We start from the raw sequence: 22079 nt of genomic DNA on the forward strand, positions 1-22079 counted from the left end.
GATAACTACCTTTTATGACAGATTGAAACTAGAAACCTTAATGACTTGTTTTTATTACGAACAATTATCGTTAAACTACTTGTAAATCACAGATGACCACAGTCGGGTGCACCTGCATCCCACACCGGGACAGAAGAAGAACCTGGACTACATCAATGCCAACTTCATCGATGGCTACCAGAAGGGACATGCCTTCATCGGCACCCAGGGTCCCTTGCCCGACACCTTCGACTGCTTCTGGCGCATGATCTGGGAGCAGAGGGTGGCCATCATCGTGATGATCACCAATCTCGTGGAGCGCGGGCGGCGCAAGTGCGACATGTACTGGCCGAAGGATGGCGTGGAGACCTACGGCGTGATCCAGGTCAAGCTCATCGAGGAGGAGGTCATGTCCACGTACACTGTGCGCACCCTGCAGATCAAGCACTTGAAGGTGGGTTTACTTAAAATAGCTTCAATAGTTCACTAAATTAACAAAAATATACTCCAAATCCCAGCTAAAGAAGAAGAAGCAGTGCAATACCGAGAAGCTGGTCTATCAATACCACTACACCAACTGGCCCGACCACGGAACACCCGATCATCCCCTTCCCGTGCTCAACTTCGTCAAGAAATCCTCGGCCGCCAATCCCGCAGAGGCTGGTCCCATAGTCGTGCACTGCAGGTGGGCTACTTCACTTCAATGACTCCAAGTATTGGATCTATAATTACTATGTTATATCTTCATCTTCTAGCGCTGGCGTCGGTCGCACTGGCACATACATCGTCCTGGACGCCATGCTCAAGCAGATCCAGCAGAAGAACATCGTCAACGTCTTTGGCTTCCTGCGCCACATTCGTGTTCAGAGGAACTTCCTGGTGCAGACCGAGGAGCAGTACATATTCCTGCACGACGCTCTGGTGGAGGCCATCGCCTCGGGGGAGACCAATCTGATGGCCGAGCAGGTGGAGGAGCTGAAGAACTGCACTCCCTACCTGGAGCAGCAGTACAAGAACATCATCCAGTTCCAGCCGAAGGACATACACATTGCATCCGCCATGAAGCAGGTTAACTCGATCAAGAACCGCGGCGCCATCTTCCCCATCGAGGGCAGTCGGGTGCACTTGACGCCCAAGCCGGGCGAGGATGGCAGCGATTACATCAACGCCTCCTGGCTGCACGGCTTCCGGCGACTGCGGGACTTCATAGTCACCCAGCATCCCATGGCGCACACGATAAAGGACTTCTGGCAGATGGTCTGGGACCACAATGCGCAGACCGTCGTGCTGCTCTCATCGCTGGATGATATAGTAGGTTGCATTAGATTTCCCATCGAATTGCGATACTAATCCAATGTACTCCACAGAACTTTGCACAGTTTTGGCCAGATGAGGCCACGCCCATCGAGAGCGATCACTATCGCGTCAAGTTTCTGAACAAGACCAACAAGAGCGACTATGTGAGCCGCGACTTTGTCATCCAGTCGATACAGGACGACTACGAGCTGACGGTCAAGATGCTGCACTGTCCCAGTTGGCCAGAGATGTCCAATCCCAACAGCATCTACGACTTCATAGTCGATGTGCACGAGCGCTGCAACGACTATCGCAATGGCCCCATCGTCATTGTGGACAGGTGAGTCTAAGGAGGTCCTTTTGTGCTTGTGAAATCATCTCAAATTCTTGCATCTTTCATTCCTTAAGATATGGTGGCGCCCAGGCGTGCACCTTCTGCGCCATCTCCTCGCTGGCCATCGAAATGGAGTACTGCAGCACGGCGAATGTGTACCAGTACGCGAAGCTGTACCACAACAAGCGACCCGGGGTGTGGACATCCAGCGAGGACATCCGCGTCATCTACAACATACTTTCATTTTTGCCTGGCAATTTGAACCTGCTGAAGCGCACGGCGCTTCGGACTGAATTCGAGGATGTGACAACGGCTACGCCGGATCTCTATAGCAAAATATGCAGCAATGGTAATGTTCCACAGCATGTCATACTGCAGCAGCAGCAGCTGCACATGCTGCAGTTGCAGCAGCAACACCTAGAAACACAGCAGCAGCAACAGCAGCAGCAGCAACAACAGACAGCACTCAATGAGACAGTCAGCACACCAAGCACCGATACTAATCCAAGCCTCTTGCCCATTCTGTCATTGCTACCGCCCACAGTTGCTCCTCTGTCCTCCAGTTCATCCATCACACCACCACCACCAAGTACTCCAATACCACAACCCCCACAAACCATCCAACTGCCATCGCATTCGCCATCAGACCTGTCCCACCAGATCTCATCCACAGTCGCCAATGCAGCATCACCGGTCACGCCAGCAACTGCAAGTGCAAGTGCAGGTGCAACACCAACGACTCCAATGACACCAACAGTCCCACCCACAATACCTACAATACCATCACTCGCATCCCAGAACAGTCTAACCCTTACTAATGCCAATTTCCATACTGTTACTAATAACGCTGCTGATCTGATGGAACACCAACAACAACAAATGCTGGCCCTGATGCAACAACAAACGCAACTGCAACAACAATACAACACGCACCAACAACATCACAACAACGTCGGTGACTTGCTGATGAACAATGCGGACAACTCACCAACCGCCTCACCAACGATCACCAACAACAATCATATAACCAACAACAACGTCACAAGCGCAGCACCGACAGATGCTCAAAACCTAGATATTGTAGGCTAAACTAAAGATAAATTTACAGAGAGGGAATTTAAATCATTTTATAAATGTTTAAATATAAATACTTAAATTTAAACCTTACACCTACGTACATAGCGATGTATTTATTAACGTCTAAGTCGTTTAAGTGAGAGCAGAGCGTCTAGCGCTGTGTCCATAAATTATTCAACTATTCGTTTTACTTTAACTTACGCCCCCTACTCTCAGTTGTTCCCCCAAAACTATCTAAATTATTTTGTCTTATGTAGTTTTTATATCGTAAACATAGGTTTTTATACACCATACTTTACCCACATTTAGTCACAAGGGAAAAACAAAACACGAACGAAACTCAGAAGCCGCAGTGAAGAACAAGAATAATCGCAAATCTAAAGTGGAAACGTAGCAAAATGCACAAATCGAACAAGTAGAGTTAATAACATATTTGTCTAATCATTTAAATACGCTGATTACACATAACTAACGTTAATGCAGGCTAATGCTGCACACAATTGTGCCATGATCTTTTAAGCTCCCCCAAGCAAACAACTCCTATTAAAGTAATGATTATTAGTTGAATTGAATTAGTTGATTGAGCACTCAATTCGAATCGATTCAGTCCGTCCTAGTATCTGTTATCCTTTTGTTTTTTGCCTTCCTATCAATTGGTTCCAGTTTTAGACAGTTTAATGCAAAAAGACAAACTCAAGCGAACCTAGCTACAAATTAATTGCGAATTTAGTGGGCACTAAGCCGAGTTACCGAGCACTCTACACCACACCACACATCACTGTAAATCCCAATCAAAGCTAAGTAAATCACACGATTTCCGCACAAAGCACAAGAGCATCACGAAAATTTGTAAATACAGCTCATATATACAGATACTGTATAAATGTCAGAGGTCAGAGAACCCAGCGCACTCTGCAAAGCTAATAATATTGTAAAAATAAAAACTAAATTAAGCGAAGGCGGCAACTATAAGTGTAAATCGGCAAGTAGTCGCAAGCAAAGTATTATTAAACTATACGATACGTGTGAAAAGTGAGATAAAAGAAAATCCCAATGAAAACCCAAGCTTAAGTTTTGTTTTCCTCTATCGATGCGTAAATCTAGCCTGTACAGTTCTTAAAGTTAGCCCCGAATTATGATTAAACCTAGCACTCTGAATGGCCATAGCCAAATGGTTTGGAGCTCTCCAGATCGGGCAGATAGAAAGTATATCCCCCCACAAGTAATTTAGTGAATATTTTTACATTTTATATGTAAAGTATTGGTGGAAAAGAAGAACATACGAAGCGATGAACAAACATGTTTTAAAGACTGGTTTTTTGTACACTTTAACTTGAATAAGCATGATACTGATTATGTAAATGATTATTATGAACGAATGTCAAAGGTCCTTCAGTTGCCCCCCGCAAGACCTGTCCCGAATGTAGTTTCCACCCAATCGCATGTAGTCAGACTACTTGCGGCTGCAGACCGAGGATTTGGGAGCACCCTTCAATATCCGATCGTATCAATCCAATCATTTGTCAGCTGATACCAAATAGGCGGCTCTACATGTTAACCAACCAACTAATGACCAATTTTGTGAGATTATGTTTCTTAGGCACTAGACCCGACTTAGGCTAAGACTACTTAAACGCTAGAAGGGCTTGTAAATTTCTCATACCGACACCGGCGGTGGTAACAAATGCTTCATCTGTAATATAACGACAAGAACCATATTATTTCGAATACTAAGGCAGAAAACTATGCATTTTAACTGTTAAACACATAAATAGTAGTGCGTATGATGCAACTATAGGTGGATATTTCCATGCATTATGTACATAATGTTGAAAGTGAAAAGAAAGAAAAGAAAAGCTTAATCAACTGCATTGCGATGGAGCAATGAACACCTTTGGTGATCCAGAGTTCTACCGAAATCCCCCAATTAAATGTGCACACTCTTTTTGAGCAAATGGAATCCTTTCCGCGACTAAACTACCTTCACACATTAACTAAAGTAATTGAGAACGATAGAAACAAGGCCACAGATACAACAGAAGATTATCTAATTGACGGTGTTATGCAATTTATAAATGTGATGAATGTCAAAGTTAAGCGTAAACAATTTAAAGGCATCCGAAGAAAATACAAAAACACAAAAAAATACAAATAAATATAAATATATATATAAACAAACGATTCATGAGAAAGAGCTGAATGTAGCGAGAACTTAAGTATCTAAGCATGCCCACGATTTTAGAGCTAAGCGAATAGATGAAGATACAAATAAAAAAATACAAATACCCAGAGGCAGACCATAGGTTTTAAAGAACGAACGAAGCATTTGCCCCACATCCTGACAGGTTCCCGCAGCTTGTAGAGGCCATTGCAGCAGGAGGAGGCGCCACAGAGATCGGACAAGGTCTCGCGATAAACAGAATTAATGATATGAGTATATGTATGTACACCTAAGCTAATCGTAAGCCAATGAAAGTTGAAATGGACTAAAGATACATGGAACAGACAACATTGAAAGCGTCTAAATAAAGAACATCAAATTGCAAACTCACCCTAGCTGGGCGGACGTGTCTCCACGGTGAACTCCACGTGCATCAGCCCGAACTGGCTGCGGGGCAACACATCCGGGGTCCAGGTGACCAGGACTCCATTGCCGACGTAGTCCTGCAGAATAGAGGTTTACTAACCATCTCTTTTAATTTCGAGTCCCAGCTCACCTTTGGTGCCGCTTCGAAGAGTATCTTAACCATATAAAGGCTGAGTCTCGGGTAGACTACCCGCTTTTTCGGCTGACCCGCCACCTGTGGCTCCATCCGTGGACGCATGTAGGGAACGAAGTGTCCTTCTGGATGCCGCTCGAAAGCGCGATCCAACTGCAGCTGTATGTTGGAGGTGCTGAAGATGCGCTTTGCGGTGTGCGGACTCGCAAAGTGCCAGGTGTACTTGCTGAGGCCTTTATGTTTGCCCGATTCTATCACAGTTAGCTTGTCCAACGGACGTCGCTTGACTCCAGTACTGAAGCTCTTGCAAAAGTGCGAAAAGGTTTCCTTGTGCACATGGAAGTTCTGTTGCACCGAGCGCTTGGTAAGCGTGGCGTCTTCCGTTTCCAATGGCTCGCAACTCTCGTTTAGCAGCTCGATTACATGATCCAGCCATGCCGAGTAGGATAGAGCCGGCTGAACGGAAACGTCCAAGCAAACTGATGCTGCCGATGCTGCACCATTCACTATTAACTTCCTTTTGGCCGGCAGAGAGGGCTGCTTCACGGACTTCACCTCGGTCACTATTTCCGAGAACTTGACCGGTGCCTTCTTGACCACCGATATGGTGGCCAGCTCAATGGGCAGCTGATCGGCGACCACAGAGGGCGTGGCCTCGGTGAAAATGGGCGGAGCAGCTAGGATGTTGTAGGGTTCACTGATCAAGGGCAGTTCTATGTCCTCGCTGCAAATATCCAGCTGGTCGGTGGGCTGAAACTGATCCATCAGCTCGATATTGCAGTCGGTTAGCTCGATGGGCTCCGCATAGACATCGCAGTTGGACAAGAGCTGCGAGTCGTTGGCATAGTGGATCAGGGCATCGTTGGTGCCCGAGGTGCTTTGGCTAGAAGTGGCGGCCTGCATGTTGTCCAGGTTAAAGACGCCCTCGGAGAGATTCGGTAGGCCAAGCTATAAACACGAAATGGTTGAAAACTGCTCGAGGTGAAAGGTATAACTCACATCTAGTTGGTCGCCAAAGATGAGTATGTCCACCTGCGGGTCTAGCTCATCCACCATGTCCAGGCTGAGCCGCAAATCCTCGGTGGCCACGTCGCCCAGCGGAGTTTCCAGCTGCGACGGCATCCAGAAGGTCTGCAAACCGCTGGTGAAGTGGCCATAGACACGTTTTCCCTGCGGCGAACTGAGGATGCCAGCCAGGACGAGCAGCAGGTGATCGCAGATCTCGTCCTGCATCACCAGCGAATTATCTGGCTCCACAATGATCTTCAGTTTGCGGCAGGCGCAGGCGTAGCTGCTCTTCTTCTTGGACAGGGCATTGGCAGAGACGGTGACGTGCAGTCGAGCCGCTGGAAAGGATTCGGAGCGCTCGCACTTGACGGCGAATGTGGAGTGATTCAGGCGCTGCACTCCCGGCAGGTGCTCCTCCTCCTCCGCGTACTTGTACAGCTGCCAAAGGTTCTGCTTCTGCTCCAGGCTGATGTTCAGGTTCCACAGCACCTCGCGGGACACGCGGTAGACCTGCGCCTTCGCGAACTCGGCGCCCAGCTCCCGGCAAGCCTTCACATGGACGCAGTCCGTCGGTTCGCCTCCCGTTCGCTTGCACGACTCCACGAAGCACTCCGCCTTGCTGGACACCACTGCAGCGTCCGGCTGCAGCGAGAGCGTGACGTCCTGGATGACCACAAAGTTGCGCGGCTGCTGCTCCTTCTCCTTGGTCCTCAGCGAGTATACAGTGGAGCCTGGCCGCAGCGACACCAGCTGCACGGCGTCGAGAACGTTCCTGCGCTGCGGACACTCGGAATTCTTGCAGAGCAGCGCCCTGTTGCCGTTGATGGCGCCGCAATGAACACACTTGCGAACGCCGCGCATGGTTCTTGCATCTTAAATTCCAGGAAAATGGCTACAAAATTCGCTTATTAGATTTCGCAAAAGTTTGCCGGCTTTTGATTTGCTTGGCGCAGTGTGACCGTTTCGCTCGCTGATGCCAGCAGGGCTGGCACGCACATTCTACATATTAAATTAATTTATAACGGGAATATACTCTTATATTATTGCTACGGTTTTTGCATACACTGTACATATATTTTACTTTTATTTTACATAACATTTGGGCTATTCCAGCCAGCTTGTGTAGAGAGCGCTCCGCAGCCCTGGTCGCATCAGCCGCATGTTATCGATAACCAAATTGGCTGCTTCAATAAGAAATTTGTTATTTCAATTTAAAGTTGACTTTCCGCTAAAATGACGCATCCGCTGGAGGCGCCGCAGCGCAGCCGCAAGTACCCATTCGTGCACATGCGCATCGCGGACCACAGCGCGCTGGACACCATCGAGGGGCGCCACAACTGCCGCCTGTGCAACCGATCGCGCAAGTTCTTCTGCTACAGCTGCTGCGTGCCGGTGGGCGAGCTGGAGGAGCTGCTGCCCCGCCTGGAGCTGCCGCTCCAAGTGGACATCATCAAGCACAAGAAGGAAATCGACGGCAAGAGCTCGGCGGTGCACGCGGCCGTTCTGGCGCCGGCGCACGTGAGGATCCACACATTTCCGGACATCCCCGACTACCGCGAGGAGACGGGCGTGGTGCTCATATTCCCCAGCGCCACTGCGCTCACGGTGCCGCAGCTCTTCGCGCGCAACGTGCAGCTGCAGATCGGCGACAACTACGGGCTGCCCAAGGGCCACCACATGGGCACCATGCTGCGCAGGCGAATGGACGAGGTGGAGGTGAAGGAACTGCAGGAGGAGGTAGATGAGCCGGAGCAGGCGCGGCGAACCTGGACGCTTGACAACCTGCCCGTCCGCCGAGCCGTCTTCATAGACAGCACCTGGAACCAGAGTCGCGGGATCTACGCGGACCCCAGGGTACGTGGCCTGCGAACGGTGGTGCTGCAGAATCGACTGTCGCAGTTCTGGCGCCACCAGCGCGGCAGTCCGCGCTGGTACCTGGCCACCATCGAGGCCATTCACCAGTTCCTCCTGGAGGTGCACATCAATGCCTGGGGCCTGAACACCGCCTACCGCGGACTGGACAACCTGGAGATCACCGAGGGCTTCCATCAGCTGGCGGCGCCGCTGACCAAGCAGGCGGCTAGCGAGGATCTGGGCAGGGAGGCGCCCTACAATGGGCAGTACGACAACCTGCTCTTTTTCTTCGCCCACATGTACGATCTCATACACAAGTACTACGACCACAACGACCTCATCGCCTACCGACGACCCATCTAGCGTTCTAAGTAGTTTGTATCGGAATTAATGGATATATATTGGATGTAGTGAGAAGTACACGTAACTGCTGGTCTAGACTACTGCTCCCACTGGTCCTACTGCTTCTTCTTCTTCTTGCCCTCGTCGCCGGACTCGGAGCTCGACGACTTGGCGTCCGTATCGATGGGCTTCTGCCACTTGAGCGCATTGCGACGGTACAGCGGCCACGGCGGAATGGTGATCTGCGCGGGAATCTCGTTCGTTTAGCAATGGCTGCGCTACCGCGACAGCTACTCACCAGCGAGGAGAGCACGAATCCGGCGCCCAGGATGTACACGGTCTGCGAGAACTGCTGCACGAAGGCTCCGTAGACGAGGCCCACGATTCCGAAGAACGTGATGATGAAGCGCGACCAGCGCTCCGCCTTTCCCTGCCCCGCGAAGTCCTGCGGCGGGAGAGTGCGTTAGTGTTAGTGCCAAAGGCTGCGCGGCATACCTACCATATGCGTCTGGATGTCCAACATTTTGTGCAATTCACAAGCTGCGATTCAACAATTTTCGCGTAAACAATTTTCTTTGCGGCACGTCAGCAGATGAATGGTGTGACCGTGCTAGCGGGAAATGCCAGCGGATGGGAATATACTGGAATTGGGCACTCTTTCCGAATTTCCCTTTATTTTTAAGCATGCTTATTTCCCTCTTTTTCAAAATTAATGTGTTTGAAAATAGGGAAATTGTATGTAGCATTAAATTGTGTTTTATTATGCAAAAAAATATAAAATATGCAAACAAAATAAATGAGTTTAAATAATGCGGAAAGTATGCATCTCTAAATGACGTTTACCTTTGCAGACTAAGCTCTTGAATAAGTTTAATTTACCTCTTCTTTCAATTATGTTTTCTTATGCAAAATATGTTCCACCAAACAAGTAAAATAAGTTTATAGAATTCGAAAATGTTGTATCTTTAAATTATTTTTTTAATTTTAAACCATGCAGATTAATGCAAAACAATTGCCCATTTAAAATACAGTTTATGCAGAAAGTGAATTACTTGATACATATATGCTTATATTTTTTAAGCAATTATAGTAATTTTATTGAAAAGGCTTGCGATGTGAATAATCGCTCGTTGTTCATACATATGTATATTTGTACAATGCGTTCATAACGTGGACGTTCTGGCTTGTGTGTCACTATAACTAACTAAATAAGTTAAAGGGCGAAAAGGTGAATGTAAAGTGTATGCTATGGTTCCTAGTCTCGAGGACCTCGCGGCTCCCGATGCATGGCAGGACTCAGGCGCAGGACTCACACCCTGGCGGCCTTCGTGCGCCGCAGCTGGACGACGTTGATCACGCAGACGAGCAGCCAGGCGAGCAGGGCGATCCAGGCGAAGACCAGGGTGAAGTACAGGCAGGCGGCGGTGTTGATGCGCCCGTAGCGCCGCCGCTCGTACGACACGCTCTCCACCAGGTAGTCCATGAAGTCGAAGACGGCGGCGCACGAGAGCCGCGACTTGATCACGGGCACAATGTTGCCCACGCCCTGGATCTCCTTCAGCAGCGACTCCCTGTAATGCTTGCAGGTCACCTCGAAGCCGTCCGTAAAAACGGCCGAGTAGACCAGTTGGTACACGGCCATTATCGTCGAGATGACGGTGGCGGGCAGCCCTACGGTAGTTGGGTATTATAAATATATATATTTAGTTATGTTCGGCGGCGGTGGTTACTCACAGTAGTAGGGCGAGAGGCCATCGGGCGTGAGTTCCGACTCGGTGGTCACCACGATCATGTCGCCGGAGCTGCAAGCAGAGAGCAGAGAGGTGTAAGCAATCAGTTGATGGTGCTACAAGTTGGAGCCCATGGCATTACTCATAGCCAGACGAACGAACGAGTGTGGCTGGCCGATTAACCCCATTGACCCGCAGACACCCGATGGCAATCACCCGCACTCTTACCGCTGGCGAATGGTGGCCGTGCCCGCCTTGGGCTTGCCCCGCCCGATGCACATGCGGTAGCCGTGGTAGACGCCTAGGACAACGGCGAAGAGCAGCGGCAGCAGGAGGCCGTAGGTGGCGAAGTGGCAGTAGGCGACGTTGCCGCCCTCGAAGCTGTTGAACGTGCTCTTGCCGTGCAGCACGCAGCCGCAGTTGGTGTCCGGGCAGGCGTTGAGCACGTACTGCCAGTGCGTCCAGGCCACCGCCGAGGTGATGCAGCAGACCAGCGAGGACACGATGGCCAGCGGGTAGAGGAGGGACAGGGCTCGTTCCGCGTAGTACGACATCGTGCGAATGTTATCGATGGCTCCTGGGATCTGAAATAGGCGGACTAGTGAATGAATAGTGATAGGGAATTACTACATCTTCGGTATCTTTGATCTCCAGCCAGGTCAAGCTGATCTTAATTCAACTTAAAATGCTTATGGTAATGGGCAGTCCAGTTGATTAGACCTTATTAATTGGGCACTTTACGAGCACTCAAATTTCTCATCTAATTGTAATTACACCCAATTCGTTCAAGATGTTTGCTTAAGCGCAATTGTGGGTGGTCGTTTTACATTTTCTTAAATGAAAGAAGAACATTATAACTAGCTATGCTAATTTAACCGCAATTTTGGCGTTGTAACGAAGCACCATTGAAATAGATACTTTCGTGCTTAAGATCTTAGCTTTCAACCGAGTTACTAACAATTGTCTAATTAGTTAAAAACTCTTTTTTTGAGGATCGTGAGCATCTCCAATCAGTTGAAACTTCAAATCGATAACTTTGCAGCAACAACAACAACTCTTTGGGCGTCTCTTAACACACACACACTCGCACCTGCACACCCACACAGAGAACAGGTTGCAACGCGCACTGTACCAGATATAAACAAACTATAATGTTTGCAGCTACTGCATTCGCTTTCCTTTTAATCAGCTGAGTATCGATTGCGCAGGGCGGTCAATTGTTCGCTAATGCTGTTTATTTAACACATTTCTCACAGAATTCAGGGATAAACAGGAAAACTGCACTGCTGACACATACACGCACACAGGCGCACTGCAGGCACACCTACGTTTATCGATATCGATAGGCGGGCGCCCGAAGAAGCAACCGAACGGTTGAGCGGCGAAGAAACGACTGAAACGGTCGAACAACCGTTGTTTCGCCACTGCGTTCTGATCAGAACGTGTCGAGGCGCTAGTGCTAACGCTTATGGCCGTCTGGCAGCGCCGAACGGGCCAATTCAAATGGAATTTCCGTTACAAGTGATCTGTGTTTTAAATTTTTTGATTAATTATTAGGGGTTTTATTTAAACTAAAGCGCAGTTTGTATACAGTATTTCATAACTATGTTTTCGAGCTATGTAAGGAATGCACTTTCCGAGAACTGGGCCTAATCAATTTTCCTAATAACTTGGAAAACTTTTGCAAACTTAGCGAATTCCCTGCACCCACTGCGAGCGTATAAAATCGCAGTTTGCCGAGGTGAAAAGCATCAGTACTCGCAGTAAATCCAATCATGGCATTCTCAGTAGTCTCCAGCCTGCTCCTCGTCGGGATCTGCTCTCTGGCCTGCGTCCAGGTGACACGGGCGGAATGCTGCACTTCCCGGGAGCTGTTGGAGTTCAAGATGGACAGAGGCGACTGCGAGGCTGTGCGTGCAATTGAAAACTATCCCCACGGCTGCGAAGTGACGATCTGCGCCGATGGAGTCGCCCAATTGGGCACCTACTGCGGCCAGGGACCGTGCAACATCTTCGGCTGCAACTGCGACGGCGGCTGCCTGACGGGCGATTGGTCGCAGGACTTTGTGAGGAGGAACCGCCACTACGGAATCCAGATCATTAAAGTCACCAGGATGCCATTGTAGCCCCGTGTTCGCCCATTTATCACATGTATAAACAATAAAGTGAAGCTTTAATTGCATCCAGAAATTAGTAATTCATTAAGGGCAGTTTACTTTATATATGCATGAAACTGATAAGGTTTTTCCAATTTCTAATCAAATTATATGTAGTAAGCAGTTTAATCTGATTACTAGGAACTCTTTCTAATGCTTATTTGCAAACTTAAATTCCAAGTACTTAGCTATTAACTAAAACTATGCAAACTATTCAAGTTAAAAAACACAACTATCACCAAAATCTAAGATGATATAATAGCTTTCTGCTTCTTATGCTGATTTTTTTAATTAAATCCAGTATTCAAATCATAAGAAGTGATTTTTTGTACGAAACAGCGGCACTTATAATTTCTGTTTCCCAACGATGGGCCACGCCCCCTGGGCAACCGCCCCTCTGTTGGCCGCTCGCCATGGGAAAAGCAAATGACGCCTGCACTCGCAGAGATCGCCCGAATAACCCCTCCATAGCCACGGATACCCACATCCCCAGATGCCCATGTGCCCATGTACTCCGCATGTAGTACGATCAACTAGCCGAGTGAATTTTGGCATAAACCATTTTCCGCGGACGCCTGATTTTCTCAGTTTTCTCAGAGTTGTGGAGCCGTCGAGAACGCGGAGCAGTCGCCCATGTAAAGCCGCAGAATCCGTCGATTTCCGCCGGAATCTAGCAATCCAGTTTGCCAGTAATTTGCCACTGAATAAGTGAATTTGCCAAGTGAATTTTCCCAGTGGTTGCAACTTGCAACGAAAGTGCGAAAGTTACGAAACTACATTTTTCGCGTTGCACTTGCAACCCCAACAGTTTTCCACCAGATCCACCAGCTGAGGGAAAACTATTAATAAATCGGGCGAAGGGTGAACAAATTGTGATGTGACGCCCCGCTTCTCCCCTCCCCCCTCAAATCAAAAGGCAAAAGTCGCAAGTGAACAATGTGTGTTCACTGAGTTTGCATAATTGTGAATTTGCTATTTTAATCGCCTACGGGCATCAACTAATTAATTAATTAATCGCTTTACTTCTCGCACTCGTTTATTTGTAGAAAGTGTCTAACAATTTCGTTTGATCAACTAATCAAATGGGTAATAAACATAGTAAAAACTAAGTTTTAAGGAACCGCTTTTGCTTGCTTACTTAAAATACTTATGCTTTTCAGAAGTTAATAAATATCTATGCCTGTTTCCATATGTATTTCCTATAAATGTGCTCCAAAATGTGGTAATAAATTAACTTGGCTGCTGCTGTACTAATTTCTAAATAACAATTATTTTAAAATGCCTAAAATTCAGTGTGACTAATTGGGAAAGCCTTGCAGAAATAGTTTAGCTCATGAATGAATGTATCTCATAGTATGTATGTTTGTATCTATAGCACATACTAGTATAGCCGGCACATCTCCTCCCTTAGCTAGATACTTAGATACATGGATTCATAGATAGAAGCGGACGGATCCAGAAACAGAACCACCATACATACACACATACAGTGTACAGCTGGAACAGCGAACACCTTCAGCTTTCCGGCTGATCCCAATCCAAATCGCGAACTAGAGCGCAGTGCCCACCATGGATAATTGGAATGTTTTGGCAGCGCAAACCTCCTCGCAGGCCATCGGACTCCACGACTCGGGTGTGGTGAAGACCCGACTGGTGAGTACCCTGTACATAGAACATACACATGTGAAGATATAGATATAGCTATAGATGTAGTAAACAAAACAAAGCCAGACAGACGAGCGATGGCGTATATATAGAATTCTTGGCAACAAACATCGTGCACTGAGAAAGTAAAAGGGGTTCGAAAGCAATTATTACTATTAAATGTAGTGTGCAAAAGCAAGCAGTGCGGAAATGTATCTTAAAGTAGGCTCTAAAGAATAAAGCTCAGAAGTTTATTCAGGTGCATCTAAAAGTATCTAAGAAGTAGAAGATGGTGAAATATCTTAAGATGATATCATAAGATCCATTGGTTATCCGTACCTATAAAAGGTGTTGCATACTTTTAGACACCATAGTGCAGATGTTAAATCTCTAGAGGAACGCAATAGGTACGAAGCACTTTCAGATACTTTTAGTAAAATATCTGGAGATACTTTTAGACAGCTTACTAATGATTTCGAATCTCTAGAGAAGCGTAATAGGTTTGGCAGCGATTATCACCACTTCACCAATGTTTCTCCACGTGCACCGCCGGGTGGGTGGTGCTGGTGGTTCTAGTGGTGCTGCTGATTCTTAGAGAGTGCGTGAGTGGTGGGGCGCCCGTGAACAGCACAGCTGATGCATCCGAAAGTAGAGTGATAGAGTGATGCGAGGTGGCAGTGCTCTCGTTACTGGCGCTGGTCTATAAATACGCCTAGGGTTCTCTTGAGTCTACTACTGCCTGGCGGATCTTTGGAGATTCCGATGGCACGTCGATGGGAATGCGGCTCGCAGTAGCGCGAAAGTAGCTCGATACGACGGATATTCTCGGCTCGCAGGCAGAGCACGCGTAGTTTGTGCTATATAGCTATATTTTATATAAGCAAGTGGTTCCGAAACATCCACACCCAGCCATGGATATATCCACCGATATCTGGGGTCAGCTGGCCGTGGAGGCCTCGCAGGTCTACCTCTCCGACGGCACAGTTCGCAGTCCCTTCGCCGATACGGTACGATGTTGGGAATTGCGATATTACCAAGGGAACCCACTCAGATCACTCGAAACTGGGAGAGCATAAGAGAGTGTATCTGTAGAATCACTCACCCGTAGAATATATAGCACCACATTCGAACTATTCCGATCTGTCCGTTTTATGCGCCCATTCAAACGTTTAGTTCCATTTAGAGATCATATTTGAATCATTTAGATCTACTTTATATCGTGACTCTCATCCGCAGACCATTGAGAAGCTGCCGGACAAGGTGCTGCTGCACATCTTCTCGTATCTGTCGCACCGCGAGATCTGCCGCCTGGCCAGGATTTGCCGACGATGGCGCCAGATTGCCTACGACACGCGGCTGTGGAAGAACGTGAGCCTGCGACCGGAGGTCTCCGGACTGCACGTGGGCTCGCTGGAGATGCTGCTGCAGCTGATCTCGGTGAGATTCGGGCCGACGCTGCGCTACATCGAGCTGCCCATTGAGCTGATCACGCACACGGTGCTCCACGAGCTGTCCGCCAAGTGCCCCAATCTGACCCACATGCTGCTGGACTTCTCCACAGGTGGGTTCGTGCGCCACGGCGCCGATTGTCCGGCTTAAACTCTAGAGTGTCTATACTTCGTAGCCATGCAGCTGCACGACTTCAGCGAGATGCAGGCCTTTCCCACCAAGCTGCGCTACATGTGCGTCTGCCTCTCGGAGGTGATCTTCATGGAGGGCTTCATGCGCAAGATCTACAACTTCATCAACGGCCTGGAGGTGCTGCATCTGATCGGCACGTACGAGAAGTGCGAGGAGGAGGAGGAGGAGATCTACGAGGTGATCAACGTGCACAAGCTCAAGTCGGCCACGCCCAACCTGCGCGTGATCAACCTGTACGGCATCAACTTCATCGACGACTCGCACATCGACGCCTTCAGCTCCAACTGCATCCAGCTGGAGTGCCTGGCCGTCAACTTCTGCAACAAAGTGACCGGCTCCACCCTGAAGACCCTGATCCAGCGCTCCAAGCGCCTCACCTGCCTGCTCATGAACGGCACCAGCCTGAAGTCCGAGTTCGTGATGCAGGCCGAGTGGGACAAATGCGCCCTGCAGGAGCTGGACATCACGGCCACCGATCTCTCGCCCGAGTGCCTCGTGGACATGCTAACCAGGATCCCCAGCCTGAAGTTCCTCTCAGCCGGCCAAATCAATGGCTTCAACGACGGCGTTCTCAAGCAGTGGATGGAATCGGGCACCACCAGGTGAGCTTAAACAGTAGCTCCTCTATATAAACACTCCGATAGCAGTATGATTTAGGTCGCTCATTTCCCTGGACCTGGACTCCTCGGACAACATCTCGGATGAGGGGCTGCTCAAGTTCATTCAGCGCCAGGGTCACCAGCTGAGCGCCTGCTGCCTCTCGGGCATGCCCCACATCACCGACCAGCTGTGGATGAGCATCCTGCCCCTGCTGGGCAACTGCAAGTAGGCGATTCTATTGGGCATAAAATGAAAGGAGATGTTCCTATGAGCTTATAAACTTAATCTGCAGGATCATTGTCATGGGCACCGCGGAGAAGCTGGGCGTCAACATCCACGTGGACCAGCTGATGGACACCATCGCCTCGAACTGCGGCAACTTGGAGCGCCTGGAGCTGCGCTGGGATCCGGACAACCTGCGCTTCTCCGACAAGAGCCAGAAGGCCATCGATATTCTGCGCGTCAAGTGCCTCAAGCTGCGCTGCATGGTGCTCAGGTGGGTCTACATTAGACTCCTATTTCTATGCAGGATTTACATCAGTATTTCGCTTCCAGCGATGGTCGCTACTATGAGACGGTCAAGGCCAACTTCGAGCGTGCCGATCGCATCACCGTGGTGCGCACCACCACCTGCTGCCGGGTGTCTCCGTACCATCTGCTCCGCAACTACAACGATTTGATTTTCAACTGAGCAGTTGGAGTGGCTTGGAGTTTCAGAACTGAAAGGCAAGAGAGGATGGGTAGATTTTGAAGTAACTTTGTGCACTTACCCGATTGCAGAGCTCTGGAAGGGATTTACCCACCAAAGGGGCAGGAGAGGCAATGTTTCTGTGTGTTTTCGCTTACAATTAGACTGTTTTTTAATGTTTTCTGTATTTTCCGCTTCTTTCGTTTGATTACTTTAAATCTAAATAAACGTACATAGGTAATTTAAATAAAAACAAAACAAGGATTTGCTTATACAAGTTATTTTTACATTACAAAATTATACAACGCTACTTTTCGCCTTGCTCTCGGTTTTTAATCATTTCAATCCGCGTTGTTTCGTGTTTTGTTTTTAACTAGATTTACTTGGTAACTTGATTAAATCATTTTCAGACTTCACCACATAAAATGTTTATCTTTTTTGCGTTTTAGCGTTTTGCTGATGATTTTTACACTGCTCTCATCCATTGCAAACTTAGGGCTAATTTTTTTTGTGTGTGTTTCAACATTTTTGGATCAACTTTTTACCATAAACTTAACGTACATATGTAGATCATCTCCGTTTCAATTATCGTCTCATTACCGATCAGCTATTATATGCATGGTATATAATTTAGTTAAGCATGGCTGCGTGAGTTATACATAAGTAATGTCTGTGCCTATGACGATATCGGATCGAAGGTGGGTGCTGTGGTCGAGTGCTGGGTGTTGGTGTGCTGGTGTGTTGGGAATAGATTGCTCTTTGGGCACGGGGAATAGAGAAGCCTTGGGTAGCTACGAAGATTTGCATTTATACATAAGTACACTAACAACACACAGAACGTTTCCAAGTAGTAAGATATATATAAGAAACGCAAGGTACGCCGAGCGCTCCCGTTCCGTCCGATCCGAACCGATTCGGTCCTATCCTACCCTATATATGCGACTACTGCTGGTCCTGCGACATCCGGAACATGTGCGTCGTGTTGCTGGCCGCCGCCGTGGCCACAGCAGCAGCCGAGGTGGCCGTCGGCGGCGGCGGCTGGGCGGATGCGGACATGTAGCTGCTGTCGCTGCTCCCGCTGGCGCTGATTCGGTGAGAGGCGCTGCTGCTGGCTACGCTGGCCAGCGAACGTGCCTCGCCCACAGCCGCTGCGGACTCCACGATGGCCGACACTGCCTCCTCTCCGATCGTCGCCGCTGCGCTGGAGGAGCTGCTGGCGGCCGCCTGTTCTGGTGCTTCGACTGGAGCGCGCTCCGGAGAGCGTCGCGGCGCAGCTGCGTTGTTGCCGTCCTGCAAATTCAAGGGATAGATAGATGTACATTGAAGCTAACGAAGAGGAATCCCCATTTGATACTCACGTCTCGCGGGTATATCCGTATCGGCTGCTCAGCCTGGGCAGCTGCCGCTGGCTCCGCCTCCGGCGCATTCTCATCCGCCTTGTCCGTGTACATCATGATCTCGTGGCACAGGGGGCAACGATCCTGGACGTACAGCCACTTGCGCAGGCAGACGCCGTGGAAGAAGTGGCGACACCGCGTGATCTTGGCGGAATACATTTCCTGTATACAAAACGATAGTTGAGTCACGTGGAATGCTACATACAATGGATACACTACGCACCTGATAGCAGATGGCGCAGACATCGTCGAATGCCTGCAGCTGGGCAGGAGTTGCCTCTGGTAGGGCTGAGATCTTGTGGACCGCCGAACGCCGCTTCATGAAGACCGACCAGCCCGCCCGTGCCTCGCACCAGATATTGAAGTAGGCGTGGATGCACATCATGATCGCTCTGATGGCGCCGCCTGTAGCATTTTGGGCTATCAAGTTATAGTTATCGGTACACAAAATCAACCAAATAAAAATATTACATGCACACATAGAACAGAAAAGCTGGACACGTACAAAATGGACTCGATATCGTGATGGACAGATCCATCACTCGCGCTTACTCATAACAAGGACGGGACACGCTGCGCGCAAACTTACCAGACTCGAAGACCAGAATCCAAGCACCGTTGATGAACAGCAGGATGCCGAAGCAGAACTCCACCGAGTTGCCGAACGCGCGCACATAGTACAGGTAGTCGTCCAGTTTCTCCCAGAAGAACTGCCGCCGCGCGTCCAGCAGGAAGAGCGTGTAGGTGGCCAGCGAAACGAGAACCTGCGGTAGAAGTAAAAGATGTAGCTCTTGAAGCGGACAAATCGCATTCGCACGCACCTTGACGATGACCTCCACGGAGAAGGCGGTAACCGCCAGCAGCCAGGTGGAGATGGATCGCTGCGACCAGAGGTAGTAGAGCAGGGACACCGGCATCACCACGAGGAACGCGCAGACGGAGAGGGCGCGCACATGGCGCTTCCGCGAGGGATTCCGTGCCGCACTGAGCGACATCAAGATGGGCGACACGATGTTGTGCAGGAAGTGCAGCAGAGCGGTCATCAGCAGGCACAGATTGCGGCATAGCCGGATGAAGCGTTTGTCCGGCGACAGCGAGGTCAGGCCCGTCTGCAGAGCGAGGATGTAGAAGAGCACTGCGGAGACAGTGCCCAGAGACTTCTCCTCGTCGTTGTCGTAGGTGAGCAGGTACCACTGGAAGCCGCGTCCGATGTAGTGGCAGATCATCGAGATGACGCCCGTCATGCCCAGCACCGCCGTTAGGGTCTCACAGCCGTCGACGAGCAGCTTCTGTGTGGCCGTCATTAGATCCAGGGGCTCATCCGATTCCGTCGTGGCCAGGGCATAGCCTCCTTGGATTAATCTGAAAAGCAAGGTGTTCTATTCGATCATTATGTATTTAAACCAGTTAATCTGTTTGCTTCGGCCATTAATAACAGAAGATCCAAATGGACATAAAATGTGATTGATGGCCTTGTTCCATTGACACATTAACGCTCCAAATGCGAGAATTAGAATGTTCCACGTGCATGATTAACATAAATTAATGAACCGCTTCGGAAACGAAACCCACCTGATGGTCCAAAAAACCCTCAGAACGTTGGGCACATTGAGCCTCTGCCATTCGTTTTCCATGAGCGCCGACAGTCCAAAGTTGGACACAAAGTTCATGGCGTACTGGTATCCGTTGTAGACCGTCCGACTGGCCTCCATGGCGCTCTGCATCAGCGTGATCTTCGTGAGGATGATGGGCGTGAAAGCGGCCACCACGGGCAGGTGTTGCACCACCTTCGCCGGCAGCGGCAGCATGGCCAACAGAATTGGACTAGCGAAGATGATGGGCATCGATCTCTGGACATTCTCGAACCTCGGTCCCAGGTGGATGTAGGCGAACAGCATGCCCATGAACCACTGGGCCATCAAATGCGGAGCCAGCGACATGACCACGCCGCCCGAGTCCAGCAGCCTCGTGGTGTTCAGCGACATGAAGTCCTCCAGCATGCTGGGACTCCGCTCCATCAGCGCCAGCGCACTCACGTTCGACCAGTAGGACAGGAAGGTGAGGCCCAGCGAGGTGAGGAACATGTAGACCATCACCAGATGCCGGGTCCAGAGCATGAAGATGCACGCGGCGGACAGGAAAGCTGCAAAAGCACACAAATTGTGAGTCAGGTATATCTACGTTTCGCTGGCGTTCAAAGTGCTCCCGATAAGCGGCCCTTGGAATTCTGGATGATTTCGTCAGCAGGTCGGAAACAATGAACTCGAAATAACTTAATTGCCTGTGTTTACGTTTTGGGTTTGATGGGAATGCTCAAGCTAGCAATTCACGCTTTTTAAGGGGTAACTAACAATTCATTCATATAAATACTTGGCCTTTTTGCATTACATTCGATTCTGCGATTACTTGTTATCTCAATTCTACTCATATCTTAGTTATTTTCTAAGTAACTGGGGACTAATCCTTGGTGAAAGCGTTCCCAGAACGCTTCTATGTGCCCTTGGCGAGGCAAAGTAACCCCTGCAGATGACTCACCGAACACGCAGAGCACGAACTTGACCGTGGTGATGCTGAGCACATCCGCCAGCGTTTGGTCCTTGGACAGCTCGTTCATCAGCGAGTTGAAGCCGGAGCTGAGCACGCCGTTCGTTTTTGCCGTCTGGGAGGCGTCCTCGATGCTCTGTTCCAGCACAGATTGGGCGGAGGAGGTCATGTGGGAGATGGCGTCGCCGGCGCCGAGTCCGAAGAACTCCTTGATGCTGGCGAACGGATCCTGGCTGGATGGCACCGCTGGCGCTTCCGTGGGCGGATCCAGTGCGCCACTGGCCTTGTCCTTGTCCGGATAGAGCCACGAGTGCATGCCCATTTCCATCTTTAGTATCTCATCCATGACCATCACCGGTGGCACGCGCATCATCACGTCCACCAGGCCGAGAACCTTCGTCCGCACGGACATGGCTCCCTATCTGTATCCGTAACCGTATCCCGTATCCTTCTCCGGGCTTTTAGCCTCCTCGCTTTGCTTTGCTGATCCCGCGTGACTAGGCACTAATCGCGAGCCAATCGAGCTCCAATCTGCATTTGTTGTGGATTCGCCTTCGTCTTGGATTTCGCAAAAAAACAAAAAATAGTCGAGAATGACGATTTGGCTGCCCGCGAGTGTGTGAGTGTGTGGGTGCGTGTGTGTGAGTTCGCCCGCAGCAGGTGCAAATTCCCGCTGGCGCGTCGTGGAAAAAGGGTGCTGCTATCTGCTTGGTTTCGTTGCGGCAGGCTGCTCGTTTGTGCTCCGCTTTTGGCCACACAATTGCGCTGCGCTCTAAACTTTACACTTTTCACAATTGGTTTTTGTTTTTCTCCTCTGCTTCTCCTCCTCCTTCTGCGACCCAGCTATCGATTGGCGCTGCTGCCTATCGCTACGGTCGCCAGTGCTGCTCCGCGGCCCTGCTTTCGCACGACTATCGGTTGTCGCGGCCAGCTGATAATGTGGCGCGCTTCTTAAAATTCCCTCTGCCTTCGCTTTTTAAAATTCGCAGCTGCGAAGATGCGCGTGTTGCTGCGTGTCGGTCTGGGGTACTGGTAAATTTAGGTATTCTGTTCAAAAACTACTTTCTAA

General features: G+C 49.5%; 8 protein-coding genes across 21 annotated transcripts in view; 4 read left to right on the forward strand and 4 right to left on the reverse strand.

The window, feature by feature from the left end:
• The window catches only part of LOC6612691 (tyrosine-protein phosphatase 99A), a 106409-nt gene extending 101432 nt beyond the window's left edge, over window positions 1-4977 (forward strand). For 3 of the 6 annotated variants that reach the window (XM_032720361.1, XM_032720360.1, XM_032720362.1), the window contains 5 exons: window positions 93-433; window positions 498-664; window positions 735-1290; window positions 1347-1615; window positions 1684-4977. In XM_032720361.1, the coding sequence (XP_032576252.1) occupies window positions 93-433; window positions 498-664; window positions 735-1290; window positions 1347-1615; window positions 1684-2698 (2348 nt within the window). In that variant the 3' untranslated portion in view covers window positions 2699-4977. The remainder of the gene's footprint in view (window positions 1-92; window positions 434-497; window positions 665-734; window positions 1291-1346; window positions 1616-1683) is intronic. The other 3 variants (XM_032720364.1, XM_032720365.1, XM_032720363.1) reach the window with 2 other exon arrangements.
• Window positions 1-7363, reverse strand: part of LOC6612692 (uncharacterized protein C2orf42 homolog) — a 34092-nt gene extending 26729 nt beyond the window's left edge. Inside the window, exons 1-3 of one of the 2 annotated variants that reach the window (XM_032720366.1) lie at window positions 6406-7363; window positions 5404-6354; window positions 5239-5350 (exon numbers count right to left, since the gene is read on the reverse strand). In XM_032720366.1, the coding sequence (XP_032576257.1) occupies window positions 5240-5350; window positions 5404-6354; window positions 6406-7275 (1932 nt within the window). In that variant the 5' untranslated portion in view covers window positions 7276-7363 and the 3' untranslated portion in view covers window position 5239. Of the gene's footprint in view, window positions 1-5231; window positions 5351-5403; window positions 6355-6405 lie in introns of those variants that run through there. The other variant, XM_002037159.2, reaches the window with a different exon arrangement.
• Window positions 7364-7577: 214 nt separating this feature from the next.
• On the forward strand, window positions 7578-8708 carry LOC6612693 (DTW domain-containing protein 1). Its single transcript, XM_002037160.2, has one exon. It carries the CDS (start codon window positions 7648-7650, stop codon window positions 8629-8631), a length of 984 nt encoding a protein of 327 aa, XP_002037196.1. The 5' UTR covers window positions 7578-7647; the 3' UTR covers window positions 8632-8708.
• On the reverse strand, window positions 8641-9218 carry LOC6612694 (signal peptidase complex subunit 1). Its single transcript, XM_002037161.2, has 3 exons — window positions 9110-9218; window positions 8909-9055; window positions 8641-8852 (listed from the first exon to the last, which is right to left on the reverse strand). Exons 1-3 carry the CDS (start codon window positions 9131-9133, stop codon window positions 8727-8729), a joined length of 297 nt encoding a protein of 98 aa, XP_002037197.1. The 5' UTR covers window positions 9134-9218; the 3' UTR covers window positions 8641-8726.
• Window positions 9219-9677: 459 nt separating this feature from the next.
• On the reverse strand, window positions 9678-11750 carry LOC6612695. Of its 5 annotated transcripts, none has more exons than XM_002037162.2 (4): window positions 11669-11750; window positions 10569-10924; window positions 10345-10412; window positions 9678-10281 (listed from the first exon to the last, which is right to left on the reverse strand). In XM_002037162.2, exons 2-4 carry the CDS (start codon window positions 10892-10894, stop codon window positions 9920-9922), a joined length of 756 nt encoding a protein of 251 aa, XP_002037198.1. In that variant the 5' UTR covers window positions 10895-10924; window positions 11669-11750; the 3' UTR covers window positions 9678-9919. The 5 variants fall into 5 exon arrangements, with proteins under 5 accessions (XP_002037198.1, XP_032578162.1, XP_032578163.1 ...); XM_032722271.1 differs by having other exon boundaries at window positions 10569-10938; window positions 11669-11733; XM_032722272.1 differs by having other exon boundaries at window positions 11638-11732.
• A 363-nt stretch (window positions 11751-12113) lies between these two features.
• On the forward strand, window positions 12114-12522 carry LOC6612696 (protein Diedel). Its single transcript, XM_002037163.2, has one exon. The coding sequence runs from the start codon at window positions 12116-12118 to the stop codon at window positions 12464-12466; it is 351 nt and encodes a 116-aa protein (XP_002037199.1). The 5' UTR covers window positions 12114-12115; the 3' UTR covers window positions 12467-12522.
• A 563-nt stretch (window positions 12523-13085) lies between these two features.
• LOC6612697 (F-box/LRR-repeat protein fbxl-1) lies at window positions 13086-17327 on the forward strand. 3 transcript variants are annotated; one of them, XM_002037164.2, is made up of 7 exons: window positions 13086-13185; window positions 13908-14149; window positions 15377-15701; window positions 15765-16383; window positions 16439-16606; window positions 16674-16877; window positions 16937-17327. In XM_002037164.2, the coding sequence occupies exons 2-7, from the start codon at window positions 14066-14068 to the stop codon at window positions 17070-17072; spliced, it is 1536 nt and encodes a 511-aa protein (XP_002037200.1). In that variant the 5' UTR covers window positions 13086-13185; window positions 13908-14065; the 3' UTR covers window positions 17073-17327. The 3 variants fall into 3 exon arrangements, with proteins under 3 accessions (XP_002037200.1, XP_032576841.1, XP_032576840.1); XM_032720950.1 differs by having other exon boundaries at window positions 13095-13185; window positions 13872-14149; XM_032720949.1 differs by lacking the exons at window positions 13086-13185; window positions 13908-14149 and adding an exon at window positions 14945-15147.
• LOC6612698 (protein TRC8 homolog) lies at window positions 17236-21894 on the reverse strand. 2 transcript variants are annotated; one of them, XM_002037165.2, is made up of 7 exons: window positions 21002-21894; window positions 20039-20609; window positions 19288-19828; window positions 19056-19230; window positions 18690-18886; window positions 18428-18628; window positions 17236-18359 (listed from the first exon to the last, which is right to left on the reverse strand). In XM_002037165.2, exons 1-7 carry the CDS (start codon window positions 21420-21422, stop codon window positions 18012-18014), a joined length of 2454 nt encoding a protein of 817 aa, XP_002037201.1. In that variant the 5' UTR covers window positions 21423-21894; the 3' UTR covers window positions 17236-18011. The 2 variants fall into 2 exon arrangements, with proteins under 2 accessions (XP_002037201.1, XP_032576839.1); XM_032720948.1 differs by having other exon boundaries at window positions 18690-18871; window positions 21002-21893.
• Window positions 21895-22079: the final 185 nt, after the last annotated feature.

This window comes from Drosophila sechellia, chromosome 3R, assembly GCF_004382195.2.
Source record: "Drosophila sechellia strain sech25 chromosome 3R, ASM438219v1, whole genome shotgun sequence".
Classification (NCBI taxonomy): domain Eukaryota; kingdom Metazoa; phylum Arthropoda; class Insecta; order Diptera; family Drosophilidae; genus Drosophila; species Drosophila sechellia.

Coding starts and splice junctions, on each gene's coding strand:
- LOC6612698 (XM_002037165.2), bottom strand. CDS start 21,422: ATGTCCGTGCGGACGAAGGTTCTCGGCCTGGTGGACGTGATGATGCGC. Junction 19,231..19,287: donor CCGTGGAGGTCATCGTCAAG/GTGCGTGCGAAT, acceptor CTTCTACCGCAG/GTTCTCGTTTCGCTGGCCAC. Junction 18,360..18,427: donor TACGGATATACCCGCGAGAC/GTGAGTATCAAA, acceptor TTGAATTTGCAG/GACGGCAACAACGCAGCTGC.
- LOC6612693 (XM_002037160.2), top strand. CDS start 7,648: ATGACGCATCCGCTGGAGGCGCCGCAGCGCAGCCGCAAGTACCCATTC.
- LOC6612695 (XM_002037162.2), bottom strand. CDS start 10,894: ATGTCGTACTACGCGGAACGAGCCCTGTCCCTCCTCTACCCGCTGGCC. Junction 10,413..10,568: donor ACGGCCACCATTCGCCAGCG/GTAAGAGTGCGG, acceptor CTCTGCTTGCAG/CTCCGGCGACATGATCGTGG. Junction 10,282..10,344: donor TGGCCTCTCGCCCTACTACT/GTGAGTAACCAC, acceptor CAACTACCGTAG/GGCTGCCCGCCACCGTCATC.
- LOC6612696 (XM_002037163.2), top strand. CDS start 12,116: ATGGCATTCTCAGTAGTCTCCAGCCTGCTCCTCGTCGGGATCTGCTCT.
- LOC6612694 (XM_002037161.2), bottom strand. CDS start 9,133: ATGTTGGACATCCAGACGCATATG. Junction 9,056..9,109: donor TGGACATCCAGACGCATATG/GTAGGTATGCCG, acceptor CTCCCGCCGCAG/GACTTCGCGGGGCAGGGAAA. Junction 8,853..8,908: donor GATTCGTGCTCTCCTCGCTG/GTGAGTAGCTGT, acceptor ATTCCCGCGCAG/ATCACCATTCCGCCGTGGCC.
- LOC6612697 (XM_032720949.1), top strand. CDS start 15,052: ATGGATATATCCACCGATATCTGGGGTCAGCTGGCCGTGGAGGCCTCG. Junction 16,384..16,438: donor ATGGAATCGGGCACCACCAG/GTGAGCTTAAAC, acceptor AGTATGATTTAG/GTCGCTCATTTCCCTGGACC. Junction 16,607..16,673: donor CCCCTGCTGGGCAACTGCAA/GTAGGCGATTCT, acceptor CTTAATCTGCAG/GATCATTGTCATGGGCACCG.